Source organism: Trachurus japonicus, chromosome 18 (assembly GCF_045865225.1).
Source record: "Trachurus japonicus isolate A0001 chromosome 18, Traja_1.0".
Classification (NCBI taxonomy): Eukaryota; Metazoa; Chordata; class Actinopteri; order Carangiformes; family Carangidae; genus Trachurus; species Trachurus japonicus.
This window is the reverse complement of record NC_140924.1, coordinates 22,022,392-22,049,359: the sequence shown is the minus strand read 5'-3', so window position 1 is coordinate 22,049,359 and position 26,968 is coordinate 22,022,392. Positions and strand designations below refer to the sequence as shown.

Here is a 26,968-nt window from a genome sequence, read left to right as displayed (position 1 = left end):
TATATATATCGAAAGTACATGAGCTCAACAGTAAAGGTCACCATCACTTCTGTTGCCTTTTACGGAGCTGGTGTTACAACCTGCATGTGAACAGAAACGACAGTGCCAAGTTCAAACGTGTAACAGGAAACATGTACAGTATCTAACTTATAGCCCTCGTTAGTTTGCGTGTCTGTGTCTTAAGATATGCGTAATGTAATTGCCACCTGTGGTGCGGATTCAAAGTGATACTGTGCAATGAAAAAAATATTCAAATGTGTAAATCTTCCTCTTTCCATAAATAACCACGTGTTTTCCTTGCTGTGCTTTCCACCGCACCCTGCTTGATTTTTTTTTTTTGTCTTTAATCTGCGTTCTCGCCCCCCTTCCCCTCCACCCTCCACCCTCCACCCTCTACTCACAGTTTCAGCTCTAGCTTTTCATCACCACATGCCATGCACCAGCCCTTGTCTCCTCCTTACAGACACACACAGACTATCACTGTTCAAAACTACTGTCAATGTCACCAGTCACTCCCTTTCTGGTCTTCGTGTTTTGGCTCCACAAAGATTATCTCCTGTTCACAAACGTGGTGAGTTTTTCCCGCTGTTTATTTATGTTCATGTTCATTTTATACTTTTTTTTAATTTTTTTTTTGAACAACATTTTTTGCTGCATGTATTTTTGTTTTGTCTAATGTGAATGGCTCATGTTTTGTCTGCTTGTGTCTGTAGTTATCAGCTCCAAACCTATTTAAACATTTTATATTTAAAAATATTTGAACCATAATTTTAAGTACTGGTACAAGAATCGGTGTTATAATTGAAATATTGCGAGCATTGTCATATCACTAATATCAGATCAGATCAGATCAGAATATTTTAGCTTTGATTGCATCTTTAATGTTTTTTTTCATATTTAAACTTAAAGTTGCACTACACAATGCATATATGAGATTAATCTGCTCAGCAATGGCTTGAAAAGTTTCCCCGCCTCAAACTGACAGATGCAGTTTAATTATCATTTTTGACAGGAAACCAGCAATGCTGTCAGCGGTCTGCTAGCTTCCTGTCATTCCAGCGCAGACGATATCTTACTCAAACAAGATAGGCAATACACACTTCCTGTTGTACCACAAGCGTATGTAGCCAACTTATTATAATTCTTTGTAGATGATGCCCTCATTTAATTAAATGTCAAGTAATTCAGACAGGTAGATGGAAGCACCATGCGCCTTCATTTTACTCTTACTTGTCTTTACTTTACTACGTTTTCTTTATTTAGATTCTGGCTGTGAATTCACCAATGGACCGCCTTCTTATCAAAACTTCACAACTGCTTTGAAAGCACAAGGGGTTTGACAAACTGCCAAAAATCAACCCGTGACTGTGACAACAAGCCAGTGGGATTTTTCTACACAATAAGGATTTTTTTCTTTCTAAAGAGGTATGGTAGCCTACATGTCTGAATCTAATCTGACTCAGTGTTTTGAGATTTACAGCTTGATAAAACTGAGAATTTTGTTTTGCTTCCCCTGCTCACAAGAAACACCGCTTAACATCTGTGTAACTCTGCTTTTTGATATTGAAGAACGCCACCTAGTTTTGTCTGAAGGTGAAAAAATATGCACACAAACAGCTTCCTTCCCCAGTTTTCATGTTTTACGCTTCGCTAAGACGACTGACTGCTGGCGGATATTTACTTCACACACGTGTAAATGATTTTACACCTAAAGATATAGTAACTATCCCCCAGGGTGACACTCCCATGAACACAAAAACATACACTTGACACTACAATGACATTCTCTAATGTATGACGTGCTAACTCTGTGAAACTTGTCTCGCCCTTCATTTCAGGCATGGAGGATAAAGCGCCCTCAACTACAATTGTCATTGGCCTTTCTCTCTTCCTAGTCTGCCTGCTTGCATTGCTGTTCTTCTTGTACAAGAAGTTGAACAGGGATACGAATGGAGAATACACTATCCGCCAAATGGTGTACAAGGAAGGAGGGATCAGGGACCGGGTGAGGCGTGCAACATTAGCTCTGGAGACACGTCTGGGAGTCCACCTGTGGCCTCGCGGTGACTCGGATGAAGAAGGAGAGGAAATGCAGGAATTCGAAGATGAGGAGGAACAGGTGGAGGAAGGTGATAGTCAGAGAAGTTACAGTGAAGGCGATGACCAGGAGGAGGAGGAGGACGACGAGGAGGAAGAGGAAGAGGACGAGGCTGGAAATAATGCCCTACTGTGTGGTAAGGGAAAAGGAGATGGCACCTCAGAGAAGTCAAACTTGGAGAACTCGGACGCGGGGGGGCAAAGCGTGCTGACGGACCAGTCAGAGGCACAGGAAGAGACGGATGAGAAAAAAGGGGATAAAGATGGGGATGGAGAAGGTAAAGGGGAAGCAAGTGGAGGGACTGGATTGTTGATAGACCTTAAGCAGTTCTCTGGAAGTGCCATCTGGTCTGACGAAAGCAAAAGTGATGGAGATATGACTGCATTGTGAGTACAGTATGAAAAAATATCGAATACAAAGGTGGTTGAGGGAACTGTCCCAAGCACACTGTCAGGGATACAATCCCATGGTGTTGAAATGATTCATCCACTATTTTCCCAGAAAAAGCGTAATATAATGATGGTAGCTATGACTCTCGTCTTAATTACTTCCAGTTAAGGTGTTGTGATAAAAAAAGAAAAAGAAAAAAAAGCTGACTGCTGAATGAAGCTATTATAAATATGCAGGGGTAAAATGGATTTTGAATGTTTGTGTAAATGTACCTTTCATAATGTACCACTGACTAAGAGTGAAGAAATCATATTTTGGATTATTGTAATAGCCTATTACATGCTGTATAATGTTGGAGTGTCGCTTATCTTTTTTTTGCTTTAAATGTTTTTTCTGACTTGCATTAAAAAATAAATAAAAGTGCAAAAAAAAGCATTTTAATGTGTTCTTCTTATTTGTAATTAGCTGAAACCCAATAAGGGTTGTTGTCTTTATGAAAAATATTGAAGCTGATTCAAAACTTGACCATCAAGAAATAGGTACTGTAGGATGCATCACATGATTTTACAGTGAAATTAAATTGACAGCAAAGTCACTATAAACTCAAAGCCACACAAAACATTGAGCATTGCATCACCAAGCTGCCTTATAATTGTAGGCAATTTCCTTTTTTTAAACAGTAACCTATAGTAAAAATAAAATTCAGGATACACACAACCCATTACCGTAGGCTACCTAAATACAAGTACCAAAGTAGGCTACTGCTTGCAAAATGCAGTTTAAGTACCAAAAGGAGCTAGTACAGTAGAGAAACTTGTGTATCATTAGTGGTTTAGGAAACTCATTTTAACAACCTAATGATGAATCACTCTATGTCATACTGTAGCTATAATGTCATAATCTGCTAAGTGATCAGCACACATACAGTCCCCCAAAAATGTCAGTGCAGTATTTAACTGCAGCCTACTTAAAAGTGAATGTACTGAAAAGTTTCTACCTAGTTTTAAGATTGTGTATATATTCACTTCACTCTACACAAAGAAAAAAAAAATTCACATTTGTATTATCAACAATACACGACAGCCTTAGTACTTTGAAGTACCTATTAAATGGTAATGTACACCATGAAAACAACCAATGGGGATGTAGCTCAGTGGTAGAGCGCATGCTTCGCATGTATGAGGTCCCGGGTTCAATCCCCGGCATCTCCACTCTTTTGTATAGTTCTTTTCTTTCTCCTTTTCTTCAAATCCACAACACACCACGAGGACCGGCTAATGTGCAGAGAAAAGCGTGATTTTACCATCATGACACAGGAATTACATGTCAACTTTACACTTTTACACCTCAACACGATGCTCAGCGAGCGTGACACCACAGGTCCTCTCTGATTGGCCGCACGGAGCACTTGCTCGATTCTGATTGGACGTCGGGGCGGACCGTCTTTGGCGTGGGAGTGTTCGTGCACGCGAGTGTCAAACATTTATTTTTCGCCGGCTTGAATAATTTTCCAGCTTTGGGGGTGAGAGAGAGCCACTCGACGGAGGAGAAACTACATGGAAGAGACAAGAAGTGAGCCCGAGTGTGCGGCGGGTTAGACGCCAAGTGCGGTGACACATTATCAAAATAATTATGTAACCAGAAAGCCGGGATTTTACCTCAAGACTGAAGACATCTTCACAGTGATGGATCAGTGCTAAAGCATCACAACTGCTCCACTAAGCAGTGATTTGACCGGAGACTGGAGCTGATCTAACCTGGTAAATATGTGTGTGTTCTCAGGAATGTGTGCACAGACAGCACTGATTTGGTGAATAATGTTTCTTCTTTTTTCTTCTTCTAAAAAAACAAAACAAAACAAAAAAAACCCCAAAAAAACCTTTGCATTGCACGATCAAAGCCAGCCTGTCACAGTAACCTACTTTACGAGTGCCGCACCACCCTGAGCATCCAAGTTGCATTTTCTCCTCTCACCCTAACTTGATTGTGCCGGAGAAATTATTTCAGCACACGTCACTCATCTGCATAGGGAGTAAGATGCAACCAGCCTGTGAGGCTTTTCAGCGCCCTGAAAGCCTCTCTTGTGTGATTAAAGGACCGACTAATTGCTGCATAGCCGAAACTACAAACATGGAAGGTACAGTTTGCATGCACTGTCATCCCCGAAATATATATTTATGTCCACAGATAGGAGACACATCTGGGTTTGCAAACTGTCCAAGATGGATGCAGCGCCGCTGTGCGCAGGGATGCACGGCGGAGCGGCGGCAGGGTGTCTTTAAATACCCACCACCACCACCACCACCATCATCATCATCACCGGCGGGTTTTTGCATTGCATTTTAATGCCTCAATATTGCCATTTCCCCCCTCATCCTTGCAGGAGTAGGATGTTACTAGCGTCCGCGGTAGTGGTATGGGAATGGCTGAACGAGCACGGACGCTGGCGGCCCTACAGCCCGGCTGTCTGTCATCACATCGAGGCAGTCATCCGGAGCGACCCGCGCTGTGGTAGTGTTGTCCTCGGCCAGGTGGACTCTCGCCTCTCGCCCTACATCATCGATTTGCATTCCATGCACCAGTTCCGACAAGACACAGGTGAGGAGCAGAGAGGAGAGGAGAGGCACAGACACACACACACACACACGGTGGAGGGTGTAGCAGTATAGCCGGGCCTGAGGTGGAGGCCCTTTCTCTCTCTTTTTTTTTTTTTATTGCTCATACTTTATCTTTACAAACCCCTGTGATGATTCTGCTCCAGATGCAGAAGCTTTAATAGGGGGTGGTGAGGTGGGGACTGGGTGTTATGCTACAAAGTGGCTCCTTCTTCTAAATTCTCCTCTGCCATGCAACAAATGTCATTGTTTGTATGTCAAATTTTGGAAAAAATGTGGTCTCCCATATTGCTCCTCAAGGTATTTTCCAGATTTATGCAAACATCACCGCAGAGCAGGGGATGTGTTGATGTGCATCTGTGGTTTTCAAAAGTTGTCAGTGAGTCATTCTGATAGGATCTCCGTGTGTGTGTGTGTGTGTGTGTGTTTGCATGTGATACAGTGGCAGCTGAAGTGTCCAGTCATTCTCACAAACACAACAAACACTTCACTCCTCCTGCAGAAACATTGTTATCAGTCAGTCGGTCAGTCAGTAGGCTACTGCTAAGAGGATACGGACCTGAGAAGGTGAACCATCACACAAGTCAGAGCTCCATACCCGAAAAAAAAGAAAAAAGGCAGGCAGGGCAGTGGAAAACAAAGCAGGGGATTGTCAGTTGTCAGATGTCTAACTTTGGCAGAGACCCCAACTTCGTCCCTCTCTCCCTCTCTCTCCCCCTCTCTCTCTCAACATTGGCTGACAAAAGCTTTTGTGCAGTTTGTTTTCTAAACCCAGCAGAGGCTGAAATGTGGGAGCCAGGCAGGGTGCCCCAATTTAAATAGGAGACAGGGATGAGGAGGAGGAGGAAGAGGAGGAGGAGGGAGAGGAATTTCAGGAGTCTGAGGTCGTAGACAAAATGGGGTTGATGGGAACAGATTTTGTGAATTAACTCCCTTTTGTTGTTTTTGTTAAATGTGGGGAGAACTGTGCCACACATACTGTATAGATATCAGGGTTGGATCCCATTCAGTTTGTTCCCTTTTAAACAGTTTTGTGAGTTACTCTGTTTTTTTCTAATGTCTGAATGAGGGCCTGCGAGGTCAGGGTGGTCCTTTGGCCAGAGATCCAGTTTGTAGAGATTGAAGAGCTCAGATGAGATCGGCACAAAGAAGTGCAAACTTTCAGTCAAGTGGCTGGAAGAGGTGGTGACGACTTTTACATTTGTGTGTATTTTTCTCATCATCCATCCACGGCGATCATCAGGTGGGAAAAAGAGAAAGAATACAGTCCGACCTATAAAACGAAACAGTAAAATGCATATTTCACAATGCTGGGGGGGAAAAAAACTTTAATCTGTCACCTTAACATCTATGTGAAGGCTTGATAGTAGGAAGAGTTTCTCTGGACACCCTGGGAAAGCAAACACAGCCAGCTTTGGGTCGAATCAAGGCTGCCAGCCAATCAGAACGCAGCACACCGTGTGCTGTTACCAGGGGCAACCTGTTTGCCCAAATTCTTAGCAAGCAAACACAGACATGTTGAATTTGTTAGGGTTGTAATCTACTTGTCCACAGCAAATAGTAGTGCAAGTCCACTTACCTCCTCTTGCTTCTGCCTCTAACATGATGGTTACATGATACTTGATGTTTACAATGACAGTGAAGGATGACGTGCAGTAAATCATTCAAATAAAACCACTCCAGATTACAATCTTCATCTTCTGCCCCGCCTCAGGTACCCTTCGACCGGTACGACGTAGCTTCTACGACCCCACCTCGGCGCCAGGACAGGGCTGGTTGTGGGAGTGGGAGAACGACGCCGGCAGTTGGACGGCGTACGACACGGAGGTGGGCATCGCCATCCAGGCGGCACGGGATCGTCAGCAGCCCTGGCTGGACCTGGCGCCGCTGGGTTTCTGCTACCTCATTGACTTCGAGAGCATGACCCAAATCAACGGGCAGACGCAGCGCTGCCGGCGCATCCAGCGCCGCTCGGACCTGGCTTACCCGCTGGTGTCCGGGCCCCTGCCCAAGTCCCACCACGCATGGGGGCCGGCGTCCATGCCCAGCCACGGAGGACTGCTCGGCGTGGACGTGTCCGGAGTGGGAATGGGGATCAGGATGAGCAGCAGTGGCGGGACGGGGAACGGGAGCGCGTACCCGAGCGGCGCCCTCCCCGCTTCGGCCATCACCTCTCTGGGACAGCCCTGCGCCTGCCAGCAGTGCATGCTGGTCCTGAGCGTCAAAGCGGGCGCCATGTCGACCGCTCACACTCTGGGTCGGAGACCGCCACAGACCAAGCCACCCAGTCCCAAAATCAGCAGCCACCCAATCCCGGGGGGGTCGTACTCACTGACGCTCCCTCGGCCCCCCACCCTGTCACGGTCACTCTCCCCAAACAGGACGTCTATAATCGGGGCGACGGGGGGCTTCAGTGTGGGCGGGATGGGCGGCGCAGGAGGTGTAGGTATGGTCGGCGGTGGCGGCCTCGGCGGCCCCAGCCTCGGCTTCGGAGGGGGCTTCACCCACTCCCTCTCCCTCCTCGGCTCGGCCACCGCCGCCCTCTCCATCTCCTCCACCCGTCCCCCTCCTCCGCCTCTCCCCCCTCCTCCGCCGCCCCCTCCGCCGCCCTCCACCACACCCTCCTCCATCGCCACCTCCCCGCCCCACCCCTCCACCTCCTCCTCCCTCTCTGCCTCCTGCTCCGCCCCCCCTAGCCTGCCCACTCCGGGGCCCCCCCCCCCTCATCTCCACGGCTGCCTCCACCTGCACGCCCTCGCCTTCTGCCCGCGTCCTGGGCCCAGTGTCTTCGTCTGGCGCCGCCGCCTGCGCCGCCCCTCTGCCGCCCCGGTCCAGCCTGGCGGGGCTGAGCCGACCCGCGCTGCAGCGCATCGCCATGGCTCAGTCGCGCGCCCTCATCGCCTCGGGGTGAGTCGACAACCACTGCGGTCGCATGTCTGTTTTGTTCAAAATATTCTCCTCCACCTTAAAAAAAGTTCAAGAAATTATGAGAAACCCTCTGGAAATGAAGTATAACTAGAGAATGCATTTCCTGAAGGAAATACGGGTGAATGCTGAAAGCAATAACCCTAATTATGCAAGATTCACATTCCTACAAAAGCCACCCATCATGTGCTTTTCAATTTTAGCCACAAAATTAATCACTTCCTCTGTGAAAATGAATGAACTGGCTGATCAAAAGTAGGTGTGATGATGTCCTCATCACCAAATCAAAATGTGTGGAAAACAGTGAAGTAGCACATGAGGCCCCCCTACCCCAAATCTTACATTGCCACGTATCACTGTAACTGGTCCGTGACATTTTAATCAGAAAGTGTTGCTGAAAAATTTCATGTATTATTCAAAATGTTCCCAGCGATCACACCCCATATCAATTTTTACTGTGTACGAAACAAAGTGAGAGCAGCTGAACGGGATATGTAAGAGAAATCAGTTTAGACAGGAATTTCCCATTTGTTTTGAAGGCCTCATTACACAAGTGTCTGACATCAGCCTCATTAGCATTCGTGAGCCTTTAATCTTTGTGACAAAGTCCACCGGCCTCGTTCATTTCCACGGGAAAAACAATGAAGAGCATTCATACTCGACAAGCTCGGCTCTCACAAGTGTTACACACATTCCAGACGTTTGTCATGCAACAACTTAGTGATGAATTTAAACACACAAAACACTTGTACACATACAGTTTAAATACATTTAGTGATGAGTAAATAGTTTTCTCCAAACATCAGGAGATTGAGGGGGGTCCAGGATTCAGAAAAGCTTGGAAATACTTGCACATGGGCCGGTAACCATGGCAACCAATGTAGTCCAAGGGCTTGTGTCCCAAAACAGGTTCATGGAGTTGTCTGAATAACGTAACCGATTAAAAATGTAAAAGAAAAAATGAACAAGAATCATATTTTAAAAAAAAAACGTTTTCACTTTTTTTCTTACAGCAAACCAGATGTGGAATGCATCTTGGATGCAGCTGATCCACATCTGGGATGTTGTGATTGTTATCAAATGTTTGGTATGCAGTGACTTCAGTTTTCAGGACACTGCATTTCGCCTCAGTGTGTTTCTGATAGGTGGAGCCTGCACCTTATATTTTCTATGGTGCTAACAAAGAGTTGCTGTAAAGATCTTATTCATTGGTAAATGTTTTGGGAACATTTAAAAGCAACACAAGTAAGAGTGTGATTTTCATATTGTTTTCTTTCTTCAATACAAACCTTCCTTAGATATTTAATTTCTCTCAAGAGCTTGGTAATAGCTTTTGATATAGTGTTTTGTCAGTGGTGAAGGAAAAAGATATTATGTTCTGTGATTTTTTTTATTTTTTTTTTAAATGGAAAAAAACTTACCAGGTGCATTTTTTCATTCATGACAGATGGTTTTTCTAGGTCTACATAAATGTTGAGTATTTTAAACAGAACGGTCCTGATCATGAATATGTTTCTCCACGTCACCACACCTGAAGACCAATGTGTGGCCATCTGGTGTTTTGGTGTGTTACAGTTGTTTTGACTGTGCGTCAGTGTCAGTGATTGTCAAGAGGTGAAGGAAGTCACACTATCCACGTGCCATAGCCAGAGGGCGCTGGTCAGCAAGATGTTTGTGGTTCAAGAAACAGACTATTACTAGAACAGGGACATGGCGGTTTCTAAACGTCTGTTTAGCAGCACTTTCTGTTTTGCAGCTGATGGTGGCGCCTTTCTTGTGAAGCGTGTTACAAATGTAGGCATCTAGATTTCATCATACCCCCAATTATAGCCGTTCATCAACATGCTTTCCTCACAATCCGCGTCGTCTCGCTGGAGGAGATGTTTCTGGGACACCTCAGAAATATGAAAATGTCATAACATACAAGAAAAAAGTGACACCTCGTGAATCCCAGATAGTGCAGAGACACTGAGTCATTGAAGAGCAAGTCTTAATGAATTTGGATGCTTGTACTGTGATCAAACATTTAAAAAAAAAAAGAAGAAAAAATCATGTGCTGAGGATGATTTCCATGTGAGCCACCTAACATTTGCATCCCAAGTTTCTGAATCCTCACATTAGCTGAGACAACCCCTGTAAAACAGTTTAGCAGCCGCTAAGCCTCAGATTAATACCAAATACCACAGGCTTAATATTCCTGCTCCAGTAATCTGTGTATTTTGCGTCAGGTGAGCTGCATGTGTGTGACTGACCCATTCTTTCAACATATCATGTGAGAGTGCTCCTCCGTCCAACAGATGGTCCCACCTGCTGCTGTAGTAAACCCAGCGGCGTCACACACGACGAGTCTCCCTGATGCTGTCAGCCTGGGATTCTCTGCTTACCTCTCTGCCGCCCGCCCTTCCTCTCTCCTTCAACCTGTTCTTAGCAAAAGCTCCACTTAGGGCTCCTGCTGTCATCCACCTTACTGCTCTATCCCCAAATGCATTAGATTATCATATAACCCCATTAGTACCGTATTGGAAATGAAGTTCACACTTATAAATTAGGTGATTTAAAATAACAAAACAGCTGAAATGGTGGGTTATTGGTGTTACTAACAGCACTACTTTATTCATTAACAAGTAATCAAAGAAGTTACTGTTTCCCCTGTTGTAACAGCGTTAGTTACCATTAGTGACAATAAAATGCGCCATTACTCGGCATTACTTGACTCAAGAAATCCCGTCACAAAATAATACAACCGCTTAAGTGTACATTAGGCTATATACACATTTGTTTTAGTCCATCAACTGACTGGAAAAAAGCCGTTTATCTGGAACTAACCAACTCACTCAGTATTCCTCCGCAGAGGCAGGAAAAGTGTGCCTCTGCGGAGGAATACTGAGTGAGTTGGTTAGTTCCAGAGGGTTAGGATTAGTTAGTTTGACATATTCGAGCATTTTAAAAAGTAACACAATAGTTACTTTTCCTGGAAATTAATTACTTTTATTATGTAGTAACTCAGTTACTTTTGGGGAAAGTAATGAGTAACTATAACTAATGACTTCATCTTCGTTTTCATTCTTTGACATATTGCTTCTGCTCCTGCACATTTCACTTGGTGTGTATGTGGTTTCAGTCAAAAATCTCACTCGCATTCAATACCCACATAACTATTACCTTATAGCTCTTACATCTAAGATAATGGTTAACTTTTGCCTTTTCACTTCCCAACTTTAGCTAGCTGTTCTAGCTAGCAAGCTTTGTTTTGGTTTCCACATACTAATAAAAAGTTTCTCAGTTGCTAAATGCTATATGCTAAATGCTCCACTATTTTGAGCTGAAAGTGTACAATTGTTGATTTTTTAGTTTTCCTCCTAAAAATAGCTCATTGGTGTGACTAGAGGTGAGGTTAACAAGAATTTTTAAAGTGAACCAAAACATTGAAAGTTGTAGCCCAGGAAACCAAAACAGAAAGCTCTTAATGATATGAAGGGAAACTGAACGGCAGCTTAAAGCAGAAGTAAGCGGAATGTTTGTGTTAATATAAGTCTTAAACAGTTATATCTTCCGACGGCAATCACTTATATAGAGTGTTTGGTCTGAAACACGGGTCTGTCAGTCACTCTGCTCTGCTGTAAGACGAGGAGAAAACTTAACTTGTATCCTACAACCTTTATCCAATGAGGAGAGAGAACGGCATAAAGGGGCGGTCCTCTCCGTGTGTGCAGCCAAGGGATGCGTGTGAATGTGGTGATGTAGGGACGAGGGCGGGGACTGCTAACTCCATCGGCTGACAGGAAGTTAGCCAAAACGACCGGATCGCTTACTTCTGCTTTAATTATAATTCTCAGTGGGTTTATCACTAGGGACAACACAACACATCCTCACTTTATCCATTGTTAACACAAAAATATTGACAAGGGTAGTTTTACCTGGGTTATATGATAGCCTATATAAATCTCTCAGATGCTTATTTATCAATTGAATGAATAATAAAGAGGTACTGAATACTAAAGAGTTAAAGACAGAACTTCACAATATATTGGGAAGCAAATAAAAAGAGACAAATAGATTCAAAAAATTACTACTAATAATACTAATTAATGGTGATATTGATTTTGAGCCAATGTATTGCAGTTATTGACATAAAGTCAGGTGTGCTGTTATAAGATCTGATAAAACAATAACCAAACTTGTATTAGGATTAGAGGTGCCATTGATGAAATAAGAAAAGCTAAGGAGTGAGTGGTGAGTTCCATGTAAAGTTTGTTTTTGTTGTGAAAGCTCGCCAGTGAAATGGAGCAGATGGTCTTTCAAGTGAAGACGTAAACTCTGAGGGGTCTCTAACGTCACAGATTATCACAGTGGTGAGATCTGCTTTTCATTAACACACCTGTCGTGGTCCTTTCTCCACCATCTGCAGTGGGGTTAAGTTCGTGACACCACCACTACCACCACCACAAAACTGTATAATGTGTCCCTGAGCAGAGTTTTTTCTCTTTCTTCACGGGTTAATGTTTTTCTCCTCTTTCTTTTTTTTTTTTACTTCATTCAAGGTGTGAGCTTCTATTTATGTGAGCACTGCCATATGCTGTGTGTGAGTGTGTGCCATCACCTAGTTCTGCAGATGGACGCTGTTCTAATGCCACTAGATTAGCCTGGATCAAAGAAACGTGACAAGCTGACACACCTCTCCTCCTGCTTCCCACCCTTTCTATGCCTTTTCTCCTGCCCCCCCCCTCTTTAATCTTCTCATCACGTTGATCACGTTTACCTTCTTGACACACAAATGCTCAGATCAGTTATTCCTGCTCAGGTTTGAGTTTGTGATTTTGTGAATCACGTAAGTAAGGCACGATCACAGGAGGCTAATGCCGCTGCTTTGACCTGCTGTTGGTAAACAAACCAATATAGTAAGGTAGCACAGCGTAATCTCGTCTGATTGACCAGTACAGTTACTGACTGTACCATGACTATAGTTGACTGCTTTCCATGTCATGTGTTGCATTTAGAGGGAAGAAGACGTAAACAAAAGAGATGGTCGTGTTTTTTTCTTCACCCACAACCCTGGTCCCCAACTTGTTAAAATAATGGAAAGGACAAATGGTGATATATGCCAAGACAACAAATGAAATATATTTAAAGCAGAAGTAAGCGGAATATTTGTGTTAATATAAGTCTTAAATAGTTATATCTTCCGACAGCAATCATTTATATAGAGTGTTTGGTCTGAAACACGGGTCTGTCAGTCACTCTGCTCTGCTGTAAGCCGAGGAGAAAACTTTCCTTGTATCCTACAACCTTTATCCAATGAGGAGAGAGAACGGCAAAAGGGGCGGCCCTTTCTGTGTGTGCAGCCAAGGGATGCACGTGAATGTGGTGACGTAGGGACGAGAGCAGGGACTGCTAACTCCATCGGCTGACAAGAAGTTAGCCAAAACGACCGGATCGCTTACTTCTGCTTTAACAGCACAAATAGCAAAAAAAAGTTTCTGTAAGTATGAATCTACAGTAGGGATGTCACGATTATAGATTTTCTTTGTACGATTATTGTCAGAGAAATAATCACGGTATTACAATTATCACGATTATTATGCATTAATTAATTTCACAACATATGAAAGTGTAAAATCACATACAGTCAAAATATAATTACATTAATAATTATTTACGCTAAATATTTTAAGTAGCTGCTATACCAAATGTTTAAGTTTATTTTAATTGTTTGTTTGTTTGTTTGTTTTTATCACAAATGACATGCTAACATTTAAATTCCTACCACTTGTATGTTACATTATGGACCAGTATTTCTTACATTTACCTTTACTTTGGTGCACATCTGCCTCTGTGTTTCCAACACAATCTATTTTGGAAAGTGTCGGTATTTAGGAATCTTTACGATTAATTAATTGTGGCATTTAATACCGTGATTAATTGTGAAAACAAGTAATCGTGACATCCCTAATCTACAGTATATTAACTTAGAAAATAGCTAAATACAGGTTAGATAAGGACCAGAGGTTTGCTTGGCCTGATTAAAAGTAAATTAACCAAATACACTGTTACCCATACAGTTGGAATAAAATATATGAAATGATTGTGACAATGTGATTCATTCTTGATAGGTTAAGTGTGTATCTTCTCAAGACTGGTAACTGGGACTCAATGTGTAATCATTGCACCTGGTCAAAGTGTGTGTGTATAAATAGATATAAGAAGAGGAATGTGTCTGAAAACAGAATGATTCCAACCTTATGGGCAACAGTGAAAATAAAGGAGAAATAGATATAAATCTGACATCTTCAGGTTTCTACCAGGTAGTCATTGAAAGGTCCCCATACATTTCTGTGTTGAATGTATTTATCTTGATTTTATTATATTGAAATACCTGTATAGTGGTTTTGCGTTAGCACCCAGCTGTATGTGCTCAGGTCTGTCAGCCTTATGGCAACCTGGCAGCGTGACGCGGTACCTAACAGGTAATCCCTGCTGTGACGAATCTCTGGCCTACAACCAGAGTTTAGTCAACAGATGGAAACAGGTGGCTTAGCCCTATAAAAGAGGAAGGAGACCTGACACCAGCACACACAGACAGAGGCAGAGCAAGACGGGAGACAGGAGACAGATACACGCAGACATACTACTGCTGAGCCTCAGGATCGATCAGAGGCAGGAAACAGAAGAGAAGAGTGAGAAACGACAGGAAAGAGACGAATAGGGCAGCAAGCGGATATTGTTGCTGGAATATCTTGATTCCTATTTTTTGGTCTCTTGTGCTTGGAAGAGGGAAAGATGACTATTATCAAAACCGGCAGACCGTAAGTACACTTCTGTGACTGGATAGTCTCAGTAGGGATGCTGTTGTGCTCATTGTAGACTATTGATGAGTAAACTTATGGGGCATCTGCGCTTAAAGTAGTTTGACATTTTATCAATATCAGGGAACATATCTAATTCACTCATTCAATACGTTTTTTCTTTTTTTGGCTTATTCTTTTTTTTATTATTATTTGTTCTGTTTTAATTGGACATACATTGACAACCTCATTTAAGTTGAAAATACTGTTTTTTTTTTTCTTTCAAAAAGGCATATTTGGATTCTGTGACAAATGATGCAGTCAATAATTCTACTTTAAATCCAATGTGTTCAAGAATTCAGAGCAAAGCAACTCATTTCACGTGTACTGTAATCTTTAAATTAAGCCGCAGACAACAGGAAGTCCCATCGCCATGGTTGTAGGACAGTATGTCAAGTCAGCGTCTGTTTGTTTCTCCACATGACTCGGCAAAAGCTCCTTAACCGGTTGACACCTGGTGAACTAGGAAATAGCATATGCTCCGAGGCAGCCGTGTGTAATTCTGTCTGTTGACAGGTGACTCATCAGATTTTGATGCCAGTCTGCTGACCTGACCTGTAGATTGTCTGCTGTTATGTGTGCCATTGATCTGTAGATTAATGTGAGGGTGTCTTCTTCTTGTCTCTCAGAGTGCCAACAGTTCCAGTGAAGAACCTGAATGGATCCAGCCCTGTGCACCCTGCTCTGGCAGGTAAATATACTGATGCAGCCAATTTTACTATTGCATTCAAATCAATCAGATGCACTGTCTTTAAGATTTAGCTGTAGGAGACATTTGACCCATTAAAGTTTGTTGTACTCTTACTTGTCACTGATTTGCTGCTCTACAGCTAATGATCTTTTAGCTGATCTACAGCTAATGATCTTTGGCCTCATATTTAATTTAATTTAATTTAATTTAATTTAATTTAATGTGAAATAAATCCACAGGTCAGCCTTCACGTGTATTGTTAACAGATAATTCCCTGGAGCCAGAGCTCATCACGCAAACAGTAAACCCCAATCAAAGTGACTCACACCCCCCCTCTTCTGGCTCTTTGCAGGTATTACAGGCATCCTGATGAGCGCAGCAGGGCTTCCTGTCTGCCTGACCCGCCCACCCAAGCTGGTGCTTCATCCTCCGCCTGTCAGCAAGAGCGACATCAAGCCCGTGCCCGGTCTGGGTCACTGCTGCCGCAAGACTACCAAGAAACAGGCCCGTAAAGGTGGGTGTGATAACGCCAAGTCTGCTTTTGTACATGTGCATTAGTACATACAATAGTGCTTATGAACTTACTCTGTGTTTTTACTTCATAGGCAAGACCCCTGAGGAGGTGGTGAAGAGGTACCTTCAGAAAGTTCGCAACCCCCCAGAAGAGGTGAGTTCTCAGTCACCAGTTCATAAATAAAGCGATGGTAACCCACCATAACTTGGCAAACTCCAAGGAAGTTCAATGAGAAGTGGCTGAGACATGAATTACATATTGAATTGTCTTCACAACTCAGGACTGCACCATCTGCATGGAGGCCCTGGCAGGACCATCAGGCTATAAGGGCCCCGGCGTTGGCGGTATCTCCCGGGCCGAGTCGGTGGGACGCCTGGCACAGTGTGGTCACCAGTACCACCTCCAGTGCCTCGTTGCCATGTACAACAACGGCAACAAGGACGGCAGCCTGCAGTGCCCCACCTGCAAGACCATTTATGGAGTCAAGACCGGCAACCAGCCCCCCGGCAAGATGGAGTACCATGTCATCCCCCACTCCCTGCCGGGCCACCCCGACTGCAAAACCATCCGGATCATTTACAACATCCCTCCTGGCATCCAGGTACATTGAGACTTAGTGTTTCTGTGATAAAGATTGGGGTTTCACACCGACAGGGCCAATTTTGAACCGTTCAGACCGAAAAAATAACAGGTCCAGTGCCTGAAAAGTTGGTTCTCAAGGAAACCAAGAAATAGTTGGAAGAGAAGGCAAGGACTGAAAACTTGGAGGCAAATAATCTGCAGTGGTCTGTTGTAGAAACTAAATGTTTGGTGGCAATTTGGACATCTACGGACAAAAAGAAAAAAAAAAGCTAGAAAGCAGTACAGGAAAGAACAAGTTGTATGAATTTCACTTTGGGGCTTAATAAAGTAAAGTAATTCTTATCTTTGTACTTGGGGAAGAGATGGTCAAGGCTGGATTCACTCCAACGCCAGACCAAATAATTCATAAACTTAAAAAAAACTGAAGAAGCATTACAGAGACAGCGAAAAAGCTGAAAAAAAAAAATTGAGTAATATACTCCCACTTTGGTTCCACTTAAACTGGTGTGAACGCAGGCTGGTTCACCAGAAAGCACCAAGGTCAGAACCAGAACCGTGTCTGTCTGAAAACACCCAAAGTGATTGCTCTGTTAGGTGTCTAGTCTGTGCTTGGATGATGTAGTAATCTTTGACTTGTCTCCGTAGGGCCCAGAGCACCCAAACCCAGGCAAACCCTTCACCGCCCGTGGGTTCCCCAGACACTGTTACCTCCCCGACAGTGAGAAGGGACGCAAGGTAAACGAGAAAACCACCACAAACTCTTTCTGATTTCATGTGAAGCTTGGCTGGAGTTTGTGATTAAAATCAACTCTTTATAAATTTCTTTCATCCAGGTTCTGAGGCTGCTCCTGGTAGCGTGGGACCGCCGGCTCATTTTCTCCGTGGGCACGTCCAGCACCACCGGCGAATCCGACACGGTCATCTGGAATGAGGTTCACCACAAGACGGAGTTCGGCTCCAACCTGACCGGCCACGGTTACCCCGACCCCGGCCACTTGGACAACGTCCTGGAAGAGCTGAAGGCTCAGGGGATCACCGAGGAGGAGTGTCTACCCAGAGACTGAGCAGGAGACATACAACACACACCGAAAAGCGCGAGAAACCTGGCTGGAGTCTGTAAACACAACAATGCTGGGAGAGAGGATCCACACCTGGACAGCAGAATTACTTTCAAAAATCTGACAAAATGAACAGAGAGGAACTTTTACCACCACAGATGGAAAACAACTTTAAAATAAATTACAAAAAAAAATACAAAACTCTTCACAGGAACATTACAGAAATAGTTTCAGCAGAATTTTGCTGAGATTCAAATTTCTCTTACGACTGCATGAGTCAGTTTTGAAACATGGGAAATAATTTTTCTTTCCTAATGCAGTAAACAGTGTCAAGATTGCAGATGTTATTCAGTGAGACATTTGAGACCACTGTGCACATATGAGTCCGTGTTAGATTAAAAAAAAAAGACAAAAAAAAAACAACAACTGTCATTTATACTGTGAGACTTCTTATCAAGAATGTAACAAAGTGAATTTTGCTGAATTTGAAGTGTTTACCACTACAACTGCTGCTATGTGGAATTGAGAGGAGGTTCAGATGGAGACAAAAACGTGGGGTCTGTAGGTTTTTTAAGTGTTTGTCCACAAGCAGAAATAAGTTTTCACTGCAGATAAATATTTCAAGTGTATAACTGGATATCTGAGCATGGATATTTGCTGACCTCTAGTGGTATTTTTCCAGAACTACATTCCTTTTTAGGTTTTGATTTTTAAATTGTATTGTTGTATATTATTAATACTTGATATATTATACGATATTGTTTCCATTCTTTCATGTTTTTATATTTTAATTTGACGGTTTTGTTTTATATGGTGTATTTCATTGCATTGTTTTTGGGTGTGGCGTGACAAGAGTGAGATGTGGGATAAGCTGCTCGTGTACCTGAGTTTGCCTGACGGTTATTATGCCATTTACAAGCCCCTTTCTTTAAGAAAAGAAAATCATTTTCAGTATTTTGTATTTCATGGGTTCGCAAACTGACATTCCTTAATTGTTCTGTCCTCGGAGCATGGGTGCATTTAATAGCTTTCTGTGTCTTCTTGTATCTGCATTACTATTAAGGACTGATAGAGGAAAAGCTACTATGGATTATACCCCCTACCCAACCCCCCCCCCCCCTCTCTCAGGAGGAGTAAATACCCAAAAAGCTAGGATTGAATCTCCTGCCTCCTGAGCTCAGATTTGCACAGAGCTTTCTACTTAGTATCAAAAGGAAATGGACAGCTTGTATCTACTGTACTTCTGTGTAGGACACACACATACACACACACAAACACACACACACATACACACATACACACACACCAGCCTCAAATGCTCTAATCACACTAAAATGTGGTCTTTAGTTGTTTATTCTGTCATGTTTAGTGTTTGCCATGAGCAGGTGCAAAAGACTATCTCTTGTTGTGGATCCAGCTTTGGCCAAAGTGGTCCAGTTCAGTTTGCATTCAGTCCACTGCGGACTGGTTTATTAAGAGGTACAAGATGTACAACAGTATGTGTTGACATACTAATGTAGGCCAACGTTAAAAAGCATTTATACTTTATGATACTTTATGTATGCACTGTACTGTATGTATGTGTTTTATGTGCACAAATTTGCATTAAACGTTTTTTCTAAGGTTCAAAGAGATAACAAAAATGTAGTCTGGTTTACTCTCTCATTTTATGTAACTTGTTGATAAAGGAATGTTTCCTTAGTCCATGAAGTGAGATGACATATAAACTTTGATAAACTACAGCCACTATAGCACTTTACAAAGGCAAGTAACAAGTGTTGGGCATGTTACTTTGAAAAAGTAATTAGTTATAGTTACTAGTTACTTCCCCAAAAAAGTAACTGAGTTAGCCTACTTAATGATAATAGTATAGATACAAGGTAAGTAACTATTGCATTACTTAAAAATTTTTTTAAAAAAAAGCTCAAATATGTCAAATTACTTAAAATAGATGTATTTAACTACTGCACTAACCAACTCACTCAGTATCCCTCCACACAGGCACCTGCGACTGCTGTCTTCCACAAGCCCGCTGATCTAAATAGGCGGAGTGATACAGGCGTCACGGAGCCTGCTTGTGTGCCGCCGCCATTACTCCCATCACTGCAATAGGTAACAAATATGCAAATTATGGTACACCAAAAACACAAATGGTTGTAAAATTTAATGAAAGTAATTAGTGGAGTTTCAAAGTCTACTAACTGAATCCATTAATTGCAAATATTGCATAAACAAACCAAATATCTAATATGTTAAAATGCTGTTTGTTTAGCTACATTTGACACAGACCAGCTGAACAACTTTTTTTTGTCTCTACAACAGATAATTGTTGCAATCGGAGAGATGGAATATTAAAATAGGTAAGTCCTGAAAGGTTGTGATCACTTAACTGAACTGAGAAATATTTAATGTCATGGGTTATTTTGCATTTTTGTTTCACCAAGAGTCAACTTCCACTATGATGTAGAGATTATAGATTATTCAGTTTACTCGGAGAGTGCTCATTTAATGAAATTATTATATTGTTTTAACAGTATTTTGTTGTAAAAGAAAGATTTCTGATACGTCTTGTTATGTGGTTCAATTTTTAAAATGTTGTCAGATCCCTCACATTACTGACTTCTACCTCTAGACATGAGCGCGCATGACCAGTTTATCTGTAGATTAGTCTGGCTCCTGGATTAGTAGTCTGGATTACCTCCACCTTAATGAATGAAAAAATGTATTAAGGTAAGTAAATACAATTATATGGATGTGAGGACCGCAGGGCTTGATAAACAGCTCTGATAGTGAAGTGTTTATTTCCAATATAGTATTGTTTTCACAAAATAAGCATTTGACATTTACTTCAGGATTTATTTTAAACTGTGACATTACCAATCATAACCATGTGAAAAAATAAGCAGAATATGAGTTTATACGTTTAAAAACATTTATTATTTTCACATTTTGAAGCACAGACCTTTTAACTGGCCACCAGAGACAAACTGGAAAAAAACAAACATATTCAACTTTCCACACCAACTTTCATTCACTCTTTCATTTCTGCAAAGGCAGATCTTAACGTCTCTTTTTTACGTGACAGATGTGATGGATTGTGTAAAGCTGCCAATTTGCATTAGGAAAACACGCGGGCCGCCTGTCAGGTTAGTGAGGAGCAGATGGGTTAAGGGCCTAATCAGGCTGGACTGACGTCAACTAGTGTCGCTAATAAAGACAAAGTGAGGCTGGAAGAAATTGTGCATGTAAAAGTAAACAGTGACAAAGCAGCAGCTAGGATGCTGCAGAGCAGAGGAGCAGCCTGGGCTTTTACAGTCTGTGTATTTCTGACAGTGTGGCTTATTTTTTGGGGAAAAAAAGAAAAGAAAAGAGAAGGAGCAGAGTGGGAGGGGGAGAGAAAGGGAGCATGAGACAAGAGGAAAAATACTGATAAGATTGAGAGAGGGGGGCAGAGGAGGGAGATCCGTGCCTTGGTGAGACTTAAATGGGGGAGGGGTCTCTCCAACTGGTCAGAGAAACCCCTCGCGCGGGGGTCCATTGTCTACCACCTACAGCTATGAATAGAAAGCTGATTACAGCAGTCAGCATGTTGTATTCCACTGCAGGGTTGCCTGTGGCTGATCACGGCATGTTGCCATTTTGTGTGATGTCTCCCCTTTGTCATTTCCACCTGAAGTGTTTCACGGTTTTCAGTGAAAGGCTTTTTTCACTCTCCTTTTATGTCTCAACTGCAGGTTGGAAGTGTTTTCCTCTCCACTACATCATGAAGCAAATCTCTCCTCTCCCTGTCTCAAAATGACTTGTCTATTATTAAAAGCTTTTAAATGGAGCAGCGTGTTGGCTGACTACCAAATCTGCTGCCTTGTTGCCAGGGAAACACATACCCGTGGTCTCTTGCTCTCTCTTTTTTTTCTCCCCTCCACCTCTCCTGCCTCCCCCCTCCTCCTCCTCCTCCTCCTCCTCCCCTGAGGCTCATATTTCAAAACTGTCAGCAATCTGGTGCGCTCACACTGCTGCCTTTCAGCTAAAAGCTTTTTGTGCTGCAAGAGGAGCAGAATGGAGGGGAAAGGAGAGCGGACGGGAGTGGTTAGAGGAAAGGGGAGGGAAAACGAAGGGCCTCCCTCTCCGTTGCCAAGGCAACTTGATGTCACGGTGACATCACGCAGCACTAAAAGCTTTTAACCGGATTCCTCTCCTGCCTTAGGCCCCATTTTGAGTCCTCTTTCAGCTAGGCTAGGGGGAAGGGCACAGGCAGGACGCTGGTGTGTGTGCCTTCTTGCTTTTTTTTTTGCATGTATCACTTCCACACCTCACACAGCTCTTAGCACAGTAAAAGGCTTTCAAAACTCTACCTCTAAAGAGATCCTGTTTCTGCAAAACACAGCCAGCACAGGCCAAGGGAACCATTTCAAAAATGGCATCAGACGATGGGTTCAGCTACCTAATGCCAGGCCACAGTGAGAAACACCGGCGGGCCCCGAACTGGACCGACGGCGAAATGAAGGCCCTCCTGTACGTGTGGGAGGAACACCACAACGAGCTGAAAATGAGCAAGAGGAACGCCAAGGTTTACGAGAAGATGTCCCAGAGGTTTTTCCAGCTGACCGGGGAGCAGCGTTTCAAAGAGGAGATCAAGATGAAGATCACCAACATGTCTTTCCAGTACAGGCAAGTGAACCACATCCTGTTTTGCACCTGTTCCTGAGTTTTGATTCCAAACTTTTGCTCTTGTATGACTATAATAAACATCATTTTTTTGCTTCAACAGGCGACTGAAAACCACAGTTGGTGAAAACGGGGAAACACCGGACTGGCCGTACTACAAACCCATCGAGAAGATCCTCTCCAAGCCGCTGGAGAACGGCCGGGTGAGCTCTGTGGAGTTTCAGGGCTCCGCTGCAGGTCCCTCCACTTCATCCCAGTCCACAGAGAACCTGGCCGCCCAGTCGGAGGAGGGGATGATAGGATTCCTGCCAGAGTACACAGGCTCATCAGATGAGATGGAGATAAAGCAAGAGCTGGACTCTTTGAGCTCCGACAGTGATAACACACAGGGCTCCAGGTAACACAAACCAGATGAGATTCATGTGCACGTACGTGTGTGTTTCTTAGAATACTTTTATTTAGCATAATAAGCATGTGAAATGAGAGCAGGTAATTAAATCAGTGATCAGCAGGGTGTAGAAGGGAAACATTTACAAAGCCAAGAGTAGCAATTAGGGATCAAAGTTTTCTTTCAGCGATAATTTGTAGCCTACCGGTGTGCTAGATACAGATTTATATAGTGTTAAATAACACCTTGATATTAAGATTAACCATATACAGCTAAATACAGTTCTATGAATATATATTTCTGTTATCACATAAAATACATTTTAGTTCAAGCCTTCTCCCTGACAACTGAGTAACTCTGTGGGTATAGAACTGCAAGAGAAGAAAAACAGTTAGCTGGGGTTATCTTACGCTAGAATTTCCTCTCTGCCATTCGTTATGTGTTGGACTAGTTCTAAGCTCTTGTAACAGTTTGTAGCAGATTTTACACAGCATTTATTTGAAGTAAAAATATACAGTATATGACAAAACAATAACTTTGCTTTCATCATATCAGTTCTAGCCTTATATCAACTCTGCATTTTAGCTTTTATATGGCAGTACACATCACAGGCAATTTATTTAGATTATCAAGTGTTAAACATACTTTGAAATATTGTTGACATCTGGATTGGAGAGAATGTTAGTGTTATACTGTCTGTTATAAAAGACTGTGGTCTTAACATGAGCTTTCGAGGTGATCTTCAAAGGCTATGTGTATCTTACAAGATGCAGTCTGATCTAAAAGCACCCCCCCTCTCCCTCTCTGTTCTCCAGCTCCCATCCTATTTCAGCCAGGAAGAGGCATGCAAACCGGCACCTGTCTATGAAGAAAAAGAAGCTGCGGGTGATGCAGGCCATGCTGCAGCAGCAGAAGAGGTCGAGCCGAGCCATAGAGGAGACGTGCAGGGAGGTCCGTCGGGCCATGCACCAACAGAACCTGCTCCAGGTCCAGTGTCTGCAGCTGCAGGAGCGTATGATGAACCTCCTGGAGAAGATGATCCAGCCTCTGTCCACTGGAGCCAAAGACCCTGGGAAGCCCTGAAGAGTGAGGGTCCAGGATCGATGGGAGAAACCATGGGCTCGCCTCACCTGTAATCTCTGATGGAGAAATAAAGTAAATTTATTTTGGATTTCAGTTACACATTGAACTGAGTGGTTCGACAATATGCTGTTATGGTGTCATCAGTCTGGATACCAGTAATGAAAGGTGACGACCTCAGTGACCATAATGACATTGCCAGATTAGTCAGGCTCCGGTGTTTTCATCACAAGCATATTTTGTCTCTTTCTTGATAATTTCTTCCCTTTGAAAAAACACTGTGGGAACAAGAGCCTTGCAAAATTAGACTTATCTTGTCACTTCATATTGTCACAGTGCCAGGATAATTACAAGTTGGGAAGCCTTGATGCCAAAACAGAGCAATTTGTAGCATTATGAACCAGGAGCTGAGGCAATAATCCCTGCTGTTATTGAGTGGGTTGTCAGCAAATAGCAACATAATCAGCATAAACTGTGTTAGATTTCTTGTAGATGGAAATTTCACATCTCAAATGTGTCTTAAATATGCCCCTTTTGCGCTCAATATCAAAATTGTCAGTTTAAATGTTCAGGCTTACTGTCTCCCATGGAGGAAACAAAACTGCTTCTAACGGTATTGAGTTTTATTTGTCTTGTTGATGAAGCTCCACAAAAATGACTGTAAAAGACAGATGAAATAATGTATTGTAAAGATACATTGACTGCTCTCGAGTGGGAAAGCTATATAAAGGTGAAGCTCTTTTGGTGTTATAAATAAAGTAGTATGTGTAACAAATACTCTAATTTTATCTTCTTTTCCAAAGCGGCATCTTTAGATGTGTGTCAGTGTGACCACTGACTTGTACTTGGACTGCACAGTTAATTGGACTAAGTGTATTCCATTTATACTGTAGCATTTAATCTTGGTTGGCATTGTGCTTTTAGGATTAGACTTTTTCCCCCCTGAATACTACATTAAAAGATGACCTGTTGTCCTTTGCATTTCTGCTGAATAAACGTATAGCCTGGCCACCATTTCATGTGTTTGACTGTCATTTTCTCCACTGTTTCTCCTGCATATCTGTTTCTGCGGGGTAATTATTGAAATGCAAAGTACACAGAAGGCAAGGAGTGATAGAGCTGAAATGTTAAAGTCTCTGCCTTCCAGCCTATTTTAAGAGGATTTGGAGAAACTAGGGATTAAGTAAGTTCCATCTCACACGACACCAACTTCACAGAAGTCACTGCCTCCTGAGTAAGAAAATGTAGGCTACTGTTTTTTCCCCCATTGTAATGAAGCTATACCTCACTCACCCTAATAATAATGAAAGGGCAACAGTTTGTCTTGGTCTGTAACACTAATCAAATTGCCATGTGACCTGCTTCATCAAATGAGTGTCAGTTATTATTTCCTGTTTGCTGGAAATGTTTTGGCCACACATGTGTCATGCAGCCATGTGACTGTGCACTGCACTACAGCCGTTGCAGCCCTTTGACCAGGTAGGTTTGTTTACAGACCATTCGCTGTAAAGCACTGCACCAGTGTGGAATAAGCAGGGGGACAACCAACCAGGTGATTTACAGAGCAATGATGGCCAAATCATTTTGGTAAGATATGTGTTGCAATTTAATATAAATTATTTATGTGTGGAGAATTTAGTAATATGAGTAGGCCTATATTTCAAATATAATATGCATTTTCATCCGGTTTCATCTAGTTTAAGATTATATCTTGCAGTGAGATTTAAATCGTAGTATTTCTACATTTAAGTGTGATTAGTCATTTAAAGGAACCCAGGCTTTTAAATTAGATATACCTCAGCACAAAAATAAATAAGGTCAACTGACATCCGTATCAGCCAATGGGCTCGCTCCAGTCGTTTGAATATTGAACGCGACACGGGTGGTAATTGGTCAGAGGGCGACGTCACGTGTTCCGGAGACGTTACGCTGTCATGGTTACTGTGAAAGACGCTTTGTGATCTCCGCGGTGAGTCAATGGAGGGAGGAGGTGGTGCCGTCGTGGTGGTTTTCCCATATGGAGTACTACTGAATCACGGCGCGGAAATGTTGTTTTGAATAATTAAAAGAGGAAAAATGGAGTAGTAAAGTGACAAATGCAAACGCGTGGACTTTTATCAACGTGAATGTTAAACCTTTGGCTCTTTCTGCGGAACTTTTCGTCCTTGCAAAAGGTAATTTTAAAACTTAAAACAGTCTCATTGTGGAGCGAGTGTGTGGGACCAAAAGTTCGTGTTTAGCTTTATTTTATCGGTTTGACGTTTTCATAACGGAGTTTAACATAAACATAAAGCAGCCTCAAGGGTTCTCCAGGTGTTTCCTGTGTTGGAAAGTGTTTAACTCGTGCGGTGAGCAAAGTATTGGAGCACGTAAAAACAGAGTGGTTGACTGAAACCAACGAGTCTGGTTATCATTTCAGATGCTGGTGAGTAGGGAGCCAGCTGGCACTCTGTTTTGGGGGAAAGGGTGGAGGGGTGAATGGGGGGGTTAATTTGCGAGCTGTGTTAGGAGGAAGAACATAAAAGCTGTGTGCCTTAACTGTGACAGATAATTGCTAAAATAAGATTGATATCAGTGTTGGCCTACTTAGTTGTTGCAGCTGGAGAAACACTCTGCCTTTCTGTGTCATAAGGTCCACATTATGTTTTCTATTAGCAACCTTTTTTCTTGATGTATTCAAATGCATTTATGAAATTGCATTTTAATTTCAAGTAGTTCATTTGTATCCAAATGTATTTTGTAAATCTCTTTTGACAAAATGCTATAATAATATGTTTAATAGTATTTTGCTCTATGATGGAAATGCTGAGTTTATCCATTAATGGACTCTGACAGAAAAGTAGTGGCTTTTTTTTTTTTTATAAAGGATTCACTTAAAGACTATCAAGCAGCAATGAGCTGTTTTCAGCTTCTTAAAAGTGAGGACTTGTTGCATTTTTATATATTAAAAATGTTAACTAAAAAAACAATCTAAAGACAAGATAGATGAAAGCCTCTATGTCTGGGTATTTGACAGTGTTGTGTTTTACAGACTAAACAATTAATCTGTAAATTACCAGTATAGTATGTGTATTCAAATGAATTATTGATTGTAAATATTAAGTAGTTTCAGCCTCAGTT

At 42.5% G+C, this 26,968-nt stretch overlaps 4 protein-coding genes and 1 non-coding gene across 6 annotated transcripts in view; all 5 read left to right on the top strand.

Annotated features, from left to right (window-relative positions):
* The first annotated feature begins 416 nt into the window (after positions 1 to 416).
* Positions 417 to 2,867, top strand: LOC146969324 (uncharacterized). Of its 2 annotated transcripts, XM_085758898.1 has the most exons (4): positions 443 to 571; positions 1,013 to 1,119; positions 1,264 to 1,425; positions 1,839 to 2,867. In XM_085758898.1, exon 4 carries the CDS (start codon positions 1,841 to 1,843, stop codon positions 2,486 to 2,488), a length of 648 nt encoding a protein of 215 aa, XP_085615024.1. In that variant the 5' UTR covers positions 443 to 571; positions 1,013 to 1,119; positions 1,264 to 1,425; positions 1,839 to 1,840; the 3' UTR covers positions 2,489 to 2,867. The 2 variants fall into 2 exon arrangements, with proteins under 2 accessions (XP_085615023.1, XP_085615024.1); XM_085758897.1 differs by lacking the exon at positions 1,013 to 1,119 and having other exon boundaries at positions 417 to 571.
* Positions 2,868 to 3,627: 760 nt separating this feature from the next.
* On the top strand, positions 3,628 to 3,699 carry trnaa-cgc (transfer RNA alanine (anticodon CGC)). Its single transcript has one exon. It is a non-coding gene; the product is annotated as a tRNA-Ala (tRNA).
* Positions 3,700 to 4,499: 800 nt separating this feature from the next.
* Positions 4,500 to 19,358, top strand: dtx4a (deltex 4, E3 ubiquitin ligase a). The gene is given in 10 exon segments (XM_085758933.1): positions 4,500 to 4,625; positions 4,872 to 5,086; positions 6,818 to 7,818; positions 7,820 to 8,010; positions 15,500 to 15,561; positions 15,914 to 16,075; positions 16,167 to 16,228; positions 16,356 to 16,676; positions 17,303 to 17,392; positions 17,491 to 19,358. Coding segments are annotated over 9 exon segments (2,328 nt in total). The 5' UTR covers positions 4,500 to 4,625; positions 4,872 to 4,878; the 3' UTR covers positions 17,722 to 19,358.
* A 2,358-nt stretch (positions 19,359 to 21,716) lies between these two features.
* On the top strand, positions 21,717 to 23,966 carry msantd1 (Myb/SANT-like DNA-binding domain containing 1). The gene is made up of 3 exons (XM_085759869.1): positions 21,717 to 22,383; positions 22,484 to 22,777; positions 23,584 to 23,966. Exons 1-3 carry the CDS (start codon positions 22,130 to 22,132, stop codon positions 23,849 to 23,851), a joined length of 816 nt encoding a protein of 271 aa, XP_085615995.1. The 5' UTR covers positions 21,717 to 22,129; the 3' UTR covers positions 23,852 to 23,966.
* Positions 23,967 to 25,807: 1,841 nt separating this feature from the next.
* Positions 25,808 to 26,968, top strand: part of rgs12a (regulator of G protein signaling 12a) — a 40,193-nt gene continuing 39,032 nt past the window's right edge. Inside the window, exon 1 of the mRNA XM_085806293.1 lies at positions 25,808 to 26,022. The gene's annotated coding sequence lies outside the window, so the exon portion shown is untranslated. The remainder of the gene's footprint in view (positions 26,023 to 26,968) is intronic.

What these genes read in the sequence shown, in the direction of transcription:
- LOC146969324 (XM_085758897.1), top strand. Translation starts at nt 1,841, where the DNA reads ATGGAGGATAAAGCGCCCTCAACTACAATTGTCATTGGCCTTTCTCTC.
- msantd1 (XM_085759869.1), top strand. Translation starts at nt 22,130, where the DNA reads ATGGCATCAGACGATGGGTTCAGCTACCTAATGCCAGGCCACAGTGAG. An exon ending in AACATGTCTTTCCAGTACAG is followed by an intron (nt 22,384 to 22,483) that starts GCAAGTGAACCA and finishes TTGCTTCAACAG; the next exon opens with GCGACTGAAAACCACAGTTG. An exon ending in GATAACACACAGGGCTCCAG is followed by an intron (nt 22,778 to 23,583) that starts GTAACACAAACC and finishes TCTGTTCTCCAG; the next exon opens with CTCCCATCCTATTTCAGCCA.